The sequence below is a fragment of the Falco peregrinus genome, chromosome 18, assembly GCF_023634155.1.
Source record: "Falco peregrinus isolate bFalPer1 chromosome 18, bFalPer1.pri, whole genome shotgun sequence".
Classification (NCBI taxonomy): Eukaryota; Metazoa; Chordata; class Aves; order Falconiformes; family Falconidae; genus Falco; species Falco peregrinus.
Genome location: NC_073738.1, coordinates 2,678,007 through 2,688,486, shown reverse-complemented (window position 1 = coordinate 2,688,486; position 10,480 = coordinate 2,678,007). Strand labels below are relative to the sequence as shown.

Genomic DNA, 10,480 nt, shown 5'->3' with positions numbered 1-10,480 from the left:
TGACACCACCACCACAGCGGGCAGGGGGCTCTGCCGCGGCTCCCCCCGCTCCCTGCCTCAGCCGCCGTGCCTGGGGGCTGCCCCCGCCCCCCCCCCGCGGGAAGCACCGGTGGGGCAGCCCCCAACCCAGCCCGCAGGGGTCCCAGTAACCCCGGGGGTCTGCTGTGGAGGGGGAGGCGGTGGTCGGCGCCCCCCGGAGCGGCCCCCCCCCCCGCCCCCGCCAGCGCCCTGTCAGCCGCGGAGAGCGATGGCTTCCTCCGCCCGCCGGCCAGGAAACGGCGCAGACGCCGCTCCCGCCCCCCGGCCCCGTCGCCCCCCGGCCCCGCTCACCCGCCGGGCCCCGCCGCCAGGCCCGGTCCCCCCCCGCACCCCAAAAGGGGAAGCGGCTCCGGCCCCCCCCCCCCCCCCCCCCCCGCCCCCGCCGCAGGGGGGGGGGCCGTGGCTGCGCGCACCGGCGGCCCATGGGGATGGGGGGGGGCGATCCGGGGGGGGCTCCCCGCAACCAGCAACCGGCTCCGCGGCGGTGGCTCGGGCCCCCCCGCGGGTGGGACTGCAGCCCCCGCGGCGGCGGTGCCCCCCGGGGCGGAGGGGGGAGGGGGGGTGCGGCGGGAGCACCCAGCAAGCCGGCTCCGGGAGGGGGGACCCAACACCAGTAATGGGGGGGGTGTCCAGCACCGGTAATGGGGGGGCCCCCGCACCGCCAAGCCCGGGGAAGGGCGGGGGTAAAGGCACGCTCCGGAGCCGCGGCGGGGGGGCAACGCTGCCCCTCGGGGCTACCGGTAGCCCCAGCCAGGCGGCGCCCCCCCCCCCCCGCCGAGTCCCAGCGAGGGGGATCCCCAGGATCCCCCCGCTTTACCGACGGGGGATCCCCAGCGCTGCCTCCCGGACGTCGCGGGGGGGGGGGGGGCACCCACAGCCCTGGGACCCCCCAGCAGCCCCACCCGGGGCGGGGGACACCCCAGCACTCCGCACCCACCGGGGGGGCGGTGAGGGGAATCCCGGCTGCACGGCGGGACAGCACCCACCCCCCCCCGAACGCGGCGAACCCCCCCCCCCCAAACACCGGCACGACGCGCTGTGTCCCACCGCAACGGATCCCTCCCCCCCCCGCCTTTTCCCAGCAGGGATCCACGGATGGATCCGGGGGGGGGGGGGGGGGGGGGCGCACTCGTTACCTGCTCACGGAGACTTCCCACCGGGATCCTTACAACCGGGAAGCTCCCGGTGGTGGCTGCATGGCGGCGGAGGTGCCGGTATAGCCCGGCCTGAGGGGATGGTTGGAGAAGGAGGTGGGGAGGGGGGAGGGGGTAACGGGGAGAAGGGGGGGGGGGGCGCTTAACGAGCGGCGGCCGCGGCCATTGCGAGTCATGTGCTCGCGGGGAAACTTTACCCGGGGCTGGGCCGGGCGGGGCGGCGGCGGCGGCGGTGGCGGAGGGCGGGGGGGGGGGAGCGAGGGAGGAGGTCACGCCCCTTTCCGCCGGCCACGCCCACGCCACGCCCCTCCAGCCAATGGGGCGCCGCCGGAGGCGGTGCCCCATTGGCTGGAGGGGCGTGGGCGTGGGCGTGGCCAGAGCTACATTGTAACTCTTTGAAGTCTCCAGAAGGCGGAAGGGGAGAAAGTGGGTGCGCGCGCCGCGCAGAGAGGACCCGCCGCGGGGGGGGGGGGGGGCATCTCTTAAAGGGGCCGCACCAACGTAGCTTAGTTGCCCCTCTCCGATGTGCCCACCGCGTTCTTGCTCTGTGGGTCACGCAGGGGTGGCCCAAGCGGAAAGAGGGGGGGGGGGGGGATATCCTGGGGGAGAACAAAGGGCAGCGGCGGGGGGGGGGGAATGGAGGCACCCAGGTGGGAGGGGGTTGTAGGGGGGCAGGACAAGGGGCACCCATGTGAAGGAGGGAGGATCTACCCTTGGTGGGAGGACAAGGGGTACCCAGGTGGTGGGATCTACCCTGGGGGAAGGATGGGGGCAGTGGAGGGGGGTGGTTGTTGGGGGTGGGGGGAGAACAGAGGGCACCCAGGTGAGGTGGGGTTGCTCACCTGGGGTGGGGGGCAGAGCTGGGGGAGGACTGGGGGGCTTAAGCAGGATGGGGTGTGGGGCAGGTTGGGGGTTCCCTGCGCTGCCCCGGGGGGGGCAGGGTGGGGGTGTGCTGTACCGAGGGGCAGGGCTGGGGGTCACCCATGTGCCTGTACCCAGGGTGGTGGTGGTGGGGGTGTCCCTGGCTGCCTGCCCTCAGCAGAGCCACTGCCCACAGGGATGGGGACACGGGTCCGCATCCCTGACACCCCAGCCCCTGCCAGCTACCCCCACCACAGTGACAGCACCAGCCCCCCCCCCCGGGGTCCCCCACCCCCCAGGCCACCCACCCGCAGCCCACCGAGGGCACAGGAGGGGTAAAAGCAACTTCACTCTGAAAAAAAGGAAGAAAAAGGAGAACTGGGGTGCTGGGACAACCCTGGCACAGCCCCCATGCCCCAGGGCTGGGTCCCATGGGGGCAGAGGAGGGGGCCCACCCCCCCACAAAGCCCCTGGGGCCACCCCCCCCCAAAGCTCCTGGACCACCCAGAGCCAGGGCGAGGACAGGGCTGAGCAGATCTCCGGCTCCACCGGTCCTCGCCTGCTGCCAGGGGAAACTGAGGCAGGAGGTGACCCAGGCCCTGCCACCCCCGGCGGGGGTGAGGCCAGCAGCGGCACCCAGGAGCCCCTAACCCATGGCACAGCCCTGCCCCATGGCGTGAGGGCTGGGGGGGGCAGGGGGGTGGGAGGTGCCACACGTGTGAGGAGTCTGGGTGCTGAGGACACCCACCCCAGGGGGGTCCTGGGGGACCCTCACACCTGTCAGGCTCTGCGGCACCCCCACCAGGAGGGCTTGGTGCCCACTGGCAGGGCTGGGTGCCCACTGGGCAGCTACCGTGCCTCAGTTTCCCTGTGGCGCTCAGCAGAGCGAGGCAGGATGCCACAGGCAGCGAGGCCTGGGCACCCAGAGCCTGGTGTGGCCACCAGCCCCCTCCCCAGCACGCCGGGGCTGCCGGCCGCAGCGAAGCCCAGCTGCCGGCATGTGCTCAGCCCAGAGGAATGTGCCAAATCACTCCCAGATGTGCGTGGCGGCCAGCCCGCCGCCCCCTCCGTGGCCCACCGGCACAGCCGCCGGGCACCGGGGACCCCACACCACCCCGCCACAGGGCTGCCCGTGGGGCCGGATCCTGCCTGGCCATGGGGTCCAGCCCCGGCCCGGTGGCGTCGGGGTGCCGAGGTCCAGTAGGGTGTCAGGGTGCTGAGGTCCGGTAGGGCAGCGGGGTGCCAGGGCCGTGGGCAGGAGATGCCACGGGGCAGGGCTGCATCCCCAGTGTCCCCGATGTCCCCATCCGCTCGAGGCCCCACAGCCCCCAGCCAGCACGGAGCCTGGTGCTGGCATGGTGGGGTCATGTGGGGTCCTGCCCCGCACCCCTGGCCCCGGTGCCCGGTGCGAGCGCAGCGGAGCAGAAAGGGGCTGTCAGATGGAATCTGGGTGCTGGCGGTGACGGCGCGGCGGGAGGCGGCCGTGCCCGCCACGTGGCCCGCTTATGTAAGGAGAGTGCAGGGGAGGACAGGGAGGCCGGGGCAGCGGGGGACACCGCCGAGGGGACACTGGGCCCCCACCGCGCACACGCAGGCAGCCGCGCAGCCGGACACGCGCACCAAGGGCTGCCCACGGCACAGCCAGGCACGGCACGGCACGCGTGTGCGGGAGTGAGGGCACACGGGGCCGGAGCGGGCCCTGCCAGCCCCTTGGTCCCCCCCGCCTTCGGCACGAGGCCGCCGCGGTGTCCTGGGGGACAGCGGTGATGTCCTCGAGCCGTGGGGCTCCCGCTGCGGCGCTGCCGGCCCCTCACCGGGCAGTGATGAACGGCTCCGGCGGGAGCTCCGGCACCCACGCGGCTGAATCCATCTGCGCCATCGATTTTTCATCCACTGCGGCAGAGAGCGGAGTCGGGGCCGGGTGTGGCCGTGGGTGCCCCGGCGGGCTGACACGGTGACGGGAGCCGCACGCCCGTGTCCCCGCGCCACCCTGCTGGCCCCCTCCCCACTCGCCACCCTGGGGACAGCGCCACAACTGGGGACCCTCCAGTGGGACGCCCAGTCTGGCCAGTCTGGCACAGGCCCCCCTTGCCCTACTGGCACAGCTGCCACCTTGCCCAGCATCACGGTGGGCTCAGGGAGGGCTGGGGATGGAGTGGTTGGGGGGGGGGGCAATGTGGGGAGCAGGGGCACCACGGTGCCCACCTGCGTCACCGCCACGTCACTGCGGTCACACACGCTGCCAGCCGCTTCCTTCCGGCCACCGTCACCATGTGCTGTGGCTTCGTGCCGTGGGGCTGCGTCACAGCCACAGGGCTGGCACAGGGCAGGATGCAGCCGCCATGGCCTGGGGGGTGTGGGGAGCAGGGGGGGGCGGGCTGGCACCCCCGTGCCCGGCCCAGCACTGCCCGCAGGTGTGGGGATGCCGGTACTGGCTCAGCCCCACGGCCCGGTGAGGGGTGGCAGCACCACGGTCCCCGCTCAGCCCCATGGCACGGTGAGGGGACAGGGACACAGAACAGTGGGCGCAGCCTGGCCTGAACCCGCTGCCCCCTCCGTGCCGCCGCACACGTCCGACACATGGCAGCTCTGGCTATAAATAGCCCCGCGGCAGCGATGGCTGAGCCGCGCTCGGGGCCTGGCTGGGGCTGCCAGCTGCCCCCGGCCCTGCCGCGCCACCCCTGCCTCAGTTTCCCCACTGCTCCCCAGGGCAAACGGCAGCCGGGGAAGGAGCTGGCGGCTGCTGCCCCGACCCCACGGTGTCCCCGGCCCGGCAGGGCCAGCCAGTGCCCCGGCGTGCCAAACCACAGGGTGGGAACCGGAGGCTGCACCAGGACGCCCAGTCGGGCGGTGGTATCCAGCCCCCTCGCCGGGCTCTGCTTTGGCACTGGGTGCCGAGGGGAAGGACACGGCCGATGTCCCCACACTGGGGGCACCCCACAAGCCACAGGGCCAGAGCCACGATGGGGCTGGCACATACCGAAGCCACGATGGGGAAACTGAGGCACAGAGGGGACCCAGGCACCCCACCCTGCCCCTACACCCGGCGCCCCAGCTGGGGGGCCTGGGTGACACGGTGGGGGGCGATGGCCAGGGTGGGGGGCGATGGTGGGCTGTGGGGCACTGCTGGAGCCCCAGCCCCTCCCCGCTCCCCTGCGTGCCTGGGCCCCCCCAGCCAGGCAAGCTGCAAAATTAGGTCAAAGCATCTATTAATTACGAGCGGAGGAGCTGGGGCCAGGAGCTGGGGGGAGAGCCGGGGGGCTGCAGCCCGGGAGGCCAGAGGGGCTGGAGAGGGGGACCAGGGCTGTGCGCCCGCAGCCCCGGGGCAGGAAAGGAACAAGGAGGGGGGAGGGGGCAGACACAGGAGCCAGCGCTGATCCAGAACAACTTTACTAACACCAGGAGATGGGGGGGACCCTGCTGTCACCCCACCCTGCGGCTGGGCACAGCCTGGACCGAGCGCACGGGGACACTGGGACCCTCCCTGCTGCACCCAGGGGCCTGGGGGGGTCCCAGGGCTCTGAACGAGCCGGGGGCAAACGCGGCCATGGCTCCAGGGAGCAACGCCGGGTCCCGGGATCAACACAGGATCCCGGGATCAAGCATGCCAGGGTGGGAGTGGGGCCAGGAGCTCCCCCAAGGCCACGGCCACTGCTGCGGAGGGGCTGGGGTGGGTGCCAGCCTCCCGCCTCACCTCCAGCTGCGCAGAAAGAATAATCATAATAATGATAAAGTAATAATAATAATAATAAAACTGCCCCAGACTGAGAGCCCCAGGGCAGGAGTCAACAAACAAGGGCCGAGGCCTCTTGGAGCCATTTTCCTGCTCCCGGCACAGCCCAGCCCAACCACGCACACGCCAAAATCCCACCCAGGGCAGCGCCCGCCCAGCCCGCCCCGAGGGGCCGTGGGGAGGGGGCTGCCGGGGGCTAGCACAGCCCCTGGGCCATGATGCTGCCCACCAGCACCGCGTCCTGCAGCACGTGCTCCACCGCCGCCGCCTCCATCTTCAGGGAGACCTGGGGGAGAGAGAGCGGCTCAGCATGGTGCTGCCGGACCCCTGCCCCGCTCTTGGATCCCCGCCGGACCCCTGCCCCGCTCTTGGATCCCCGCCGGACCCCTGCCCCGCTCCCGGCTCCCTGCCGGACCCCTGCCCCGCTCTTGGATCCCTGCCCCGCTCTTGGATCCCCGCCGGACCCCTGCCCCCCTTCCCAGACCCCTGCCCCACTCCCGGACCCCTGCTGGACCCCCCTCTGCTCCCAGAGCCCTGACAGACCCCTGCCCCACTCCCAGACACCTGACAGACCCCTGCCCCACTCCCAGACCCCTGCCCCACTGCCCCCCAGGGTACCTTGGCCAGCCGGGCCTCCTTGGCCCTCTTCAGCTCAAGGACACCGCGTGACTCCAGGAGGGTGACAAGGGACAGACACTCAGCCTGGTCGACAGCAGGGAGCTGCTGCTGCTGGCAGACCTTGCTGTAGGCATCGTGGAGCTGGGGAAGGCAGGGCGGGCATTACGCCATGGCGTGGCATCCAAAGGGAAGACCCCAGGGACACCCCCAGATCCCCAAATCCAGCCCTGAGAGGGTCCCACTGCCACTCACCTTCCCCAGTGTCACCCTCCTGGGCACGCAGGCGCCGGAGTGAGCAGCAGCAGGGAGCAGAGCAGCACCTTCTGCTGCAGCGGGAAGGCATCCCGGGCCCCACGGCCGCCCGCCACCAGCCGGTCCTCAAACACCTCCGAGATGACACGGGAGATGTGTGGGAGCCCCACGCGCTTGGGGACAGGGGACACGGGGGAGTCACCTGTGGGGGACAGATAGGGCTGCAGGAGATACGGGGGTGACGAGGAATAGGGGTGGGTGGCAGCGCAGAGCAGGTGCCCCAGAAAGGGACCCCAGCCCGGAGGTGCCCACACACAGGGTTTTGGTGCCGGCGTGGCAGCCGGCAGCAGCTACTCACTGCCGGGCAGCGGCTTGAGCAGGGTCTGGCTCTGCACCTCCAGCTCCACCACCTCCACGGCCGCGCCTGGGGAGAGACAGCCCTGAGCGTCGGGCAGAGCGGCCGCCCTGGCACGGGCACCGCCGGCACGGGGCTCACGGGGGCCACCGGCCATGGCACCACAGGCACAGGCACCGCCAGCACAGAGCTCACACGGGCCACCGGCCACAGCACCACTGCCATGGGCACTGCTGGCACAGAGCCTGCAGGGGCCACCGGCTGCGGCACCACCGGCACAGGCACCGCTGGCACAGAGCCTGCAGGGGCCACCGGCTGCGGCACCACCAGCACAGGCACCGCTGGCACAGAGCCTGCAGGGGCCACCGGCTGCAGCACCACAGGCACAGGCACCGCTGGCACAGAGCCTGCAGGGGCCACCGGCCGTGGCACCACCGGCACAGGCACCGCTGGCACAGAGCCTGCAGGGGCCACCGGCCATGGCACCACGGCACAGAGCTCGCAAGGGCCACCAGCCGCAGCACCGTCACTGACCTGCAAATATCCAGGGCCTTGCGAGCGTCCCCAGTGACTGCAGAGACCTTGCGGGCGCAGAACTGGATGGCGGCGGCATCCAGGACGGGGTCACCAGCCACCTGCCGAGGCACCGCACACCATCAGCACTGCCGAGCCACCCCACGTTGTCACCCACCCTGTGTGTCCCCCCACGTCCCCACCTGCCCCAGCCGCTCCTGCAAGATGACGACGAGCTGCTCCCGGGTGTAGGGCGGGAAGTGCAGCAGCTGGGGGCCACCAGCCACCCAGGCCCCCAGCCGCGCCAGGCTGCGGTCCGTCAGGTCCAGAGCGTTGGCCAGCCCTGTGGGCACAGCGGGGTGAGGAGGGGAGGGAGGAGGGCTGTGCCCCGAGGAGGGAGTGGGTGGGCGAGGGGGGGTTGCAATGACAATTCCCCTCCCCCCTCCCATCAGCCCCCTAAATAGGGAGGGTCGCCAGGGTGGGCAGCGCCACGCTGCCGCACACTCACCCATGAGGACAAGCCGGGAGCCGGGCAGCTGGGGCCATTCGAAGAGGGTGTAGAGCACATCCTGCCCCCTGTTCTCCAGCTGGTCCAGCTCGTCCAGCACCAGCAGGCTGCAGGGAACAGGGAGCCCGGATCAGCCCCGGCTCTGCCCACACCCCCGCAGCCCCTTCGCAGCCCCCCCGAGCGGGGAAAGCCGCTGCTGGGGGCCACCTCTCCCAGCTGGCCACGCTGGGGGCATCGAGCGGGGGCCCCCCCAGCCCCAGGTAGGAACTCACACCATGGGCCCCGCGGCCGTCAGCTGCTTCTCCAGCCTCCGCACGCCCCTCGCGGCCGGTGGCCACGGGCAGGCCCAGCTGCTGCGCCACGGCGGGGAAGACGGCCTGCGGGCTGCTCAGCGACATGCAGTTCAGGACGACGGTTTTGCTCCTGGCGAGCTCATCCTGCCAGCGACAGGAGCGTCACACCGGCCACACTGCTGCCCCCTCCCCTGAGCTGGCACTGCAGCAGTGCTGCCCCCCCTGCCCCATTTCCCTACTGGCTTGCTGCGCCAGCACCCCCCAAAACAGGCACCTCTGCCCCCACCCCCCCACGGGGGTCTGCCCCACTCCTGAGAGGTTGCCGGGACCCCCCGGCGTGGCGCACCTTGCAGTCGAGCAGGACGCGGTTCAGACAGGCTGTTTTCCCTGTCCCAGGGGCTCCAGAGATGTAGAGGCTGCCGGGCTGGCACCCACGGATGTGATCCCGCAGGAATTGCCGGATGATGCCCATCTCCCTCTCCCTGGCATGGAGGCGGTCGGGCATGGCTGTGTGCAGCACCCGCTTCGCCTGCAGGTAGCAGGTGCCTGCGCCGGGGAGAGCGGGGGGGTCACGGGGGGCTCATGGTGCTGCCAGGACCCCCCCTGGTGCCCCCCTGACCACACTCACCTCCCTGCCTGAAGAGCCGGGTGCGGGCAGGCTGCCGGCACCTCTGGGGGGTCTCCTGCCCCCCCTTCTGCGGGGATGCCCCTGGGCTGCTGGGCTTCTGGGGGGAGGCTGGGGGGGTCTTGAAGAGCAAGCGGCGCCCCTGGTTCTCCTTACTGCGCTTGGCCGGGGGAGCAGGGCAGCGCGTGGGGGACATTGCAGAGGTTGTCGTCACCTGCGGAAGAGACGGATCAGCGGGGTGGCCGAGCTGGTGGGCCTGATCCTGGCAAGATGCCAGATGTCACATGGTGCCACTCCCCCCCCCCCGCCCCCAAGGGCCCGATGCTGGCAAGATGCCACTTGTCACATGGTGTCACCCACCCCACCAGCAGATTTTCGTCTTGCAACCAGGCAAAGCCCCAAACGCAGCCGTGCGAGGGATGGGATGGAGCTCGATACGTTGCCTGCCCCAGCCCCACAGCAGCTCTTGGGGAAGGGGTGCCCCCCCACACCATCCCGGGGGGTCCCAGGGGAGGGGGGGGGGGGGGGGCAGGGCTCACCCAGGCGCTTGCAGGGGGCTCAGGGGCGGCGTTTTGGTCCAGGGTGAGCATGTGGCCAGCGCCGCCCGGCCGGGGTCCGTGGCCCTGGGGTAGGGGGAGAGCCGCAGGGCGGTGGGCTCGGTGCTCTTGGCGAGGCAGCGGGCGCTGCGCCTGCGGGGGAAGCTGATGGTGGGCTGGCACTGGGGGCTGCTGCTGGCCATGGTGGGGGGGCTGCGGGTGGAGCAGGGACACCGGTCAGGCAGGGCAAGGGTCCCAGCCCCACATCTCCATCTGCACCCACTCAACCCTCTCCTGCATCCCCCACCCCCCATGGGCCTGCTCTGCCCCACATCTCTGCTCCTGATAACCCCTGCCCCCGCTCAGGCTGCAACCCCCCAGCCCTCGGCCCCCCCACTCGCCCACCCGTGTCCCAGCCTCCCGTGCTCCCTTCCTCCTCCCTGCCCCTCCCCCCTCAGCCCCCTCCGTACCCCCGACTCCCAGCTCCCGTGCCCCCCCCCAGCCCGGATCCCCCCAGACCCCCGTGCCACCCCTCACCCTAAACCCTCCTCGGCCGCCAGTGCTCCCCCCTCACCGCAGACACTCCCAGACCCCGGTGCCCCCCCCCCCCCCAGCCCGGATCCCCCAAGACCCCCGCGCTCCCCCTCACCACAGACCCCCTCCCCGGCGGCACATGCTCCCCCCTCACCTCAGACGCCCCTAAACTCCCGCGCCCCCCGCTTCGCCTCGGTCCCCCCCAACCCCCCCCCTCACCCCAGTCCCCCCCCCGTGCCCCCCCTCCCAATCCCGGCCCCCCCCAGACCCCCGCCCCCCCCCCCCCCCGGCCCCCCACGCGCCGCCGCCGCCCCCCCAACCTTCTCGCGCCAACTCAGTCCTAGCTCTGCATTTCCCGCCACCAGGCTGAGCCGGGCCCGCCCCCTGCGCCCCATTGGCTGCACCGCCCGCCGCCGCCACCAATCGCAAGGCCCTACGCCGAGTGCCGCGGCCGGAGGA

General features: G+C 72.3%; 1 protein-coding gene across 1 annotated transcript; it reads right to left on the bottom strand.

Annotated features, from left to right (window-relative positions):
• Positions 1-5,773: 5,773 nt before the first annotated feature.
• On the bottom strand, positions 5,774-9,797 carry CDC6 (cell division cycle 6). Its single transcript, XM_055790121.1, is given in 15 exon segments — positions 5,774-6,073; positions 6,406-6,546; positions 6,658-6,696; positions 6,699-6,859; positions 7,016-7,097; positions 7,543-7,647; positions 7,729-7,868; positions 8,034-8,140; positions 8,306-8,347; positions 8,349-8,470; positions 8,673-8,872; positions 8,955-9,120; positions 9,122-9,165; positions 9,491-9,500; positions 9,502-9,797. Coding segments are annotated over 15 exon segments (1,638 nt in total). The 5' UTR covers positions 9,691-9,797; the 3' UTR covers positions 5,774-5,983.
• Positions 9,798-10,480: the final 683 nt, after the last annotated feature.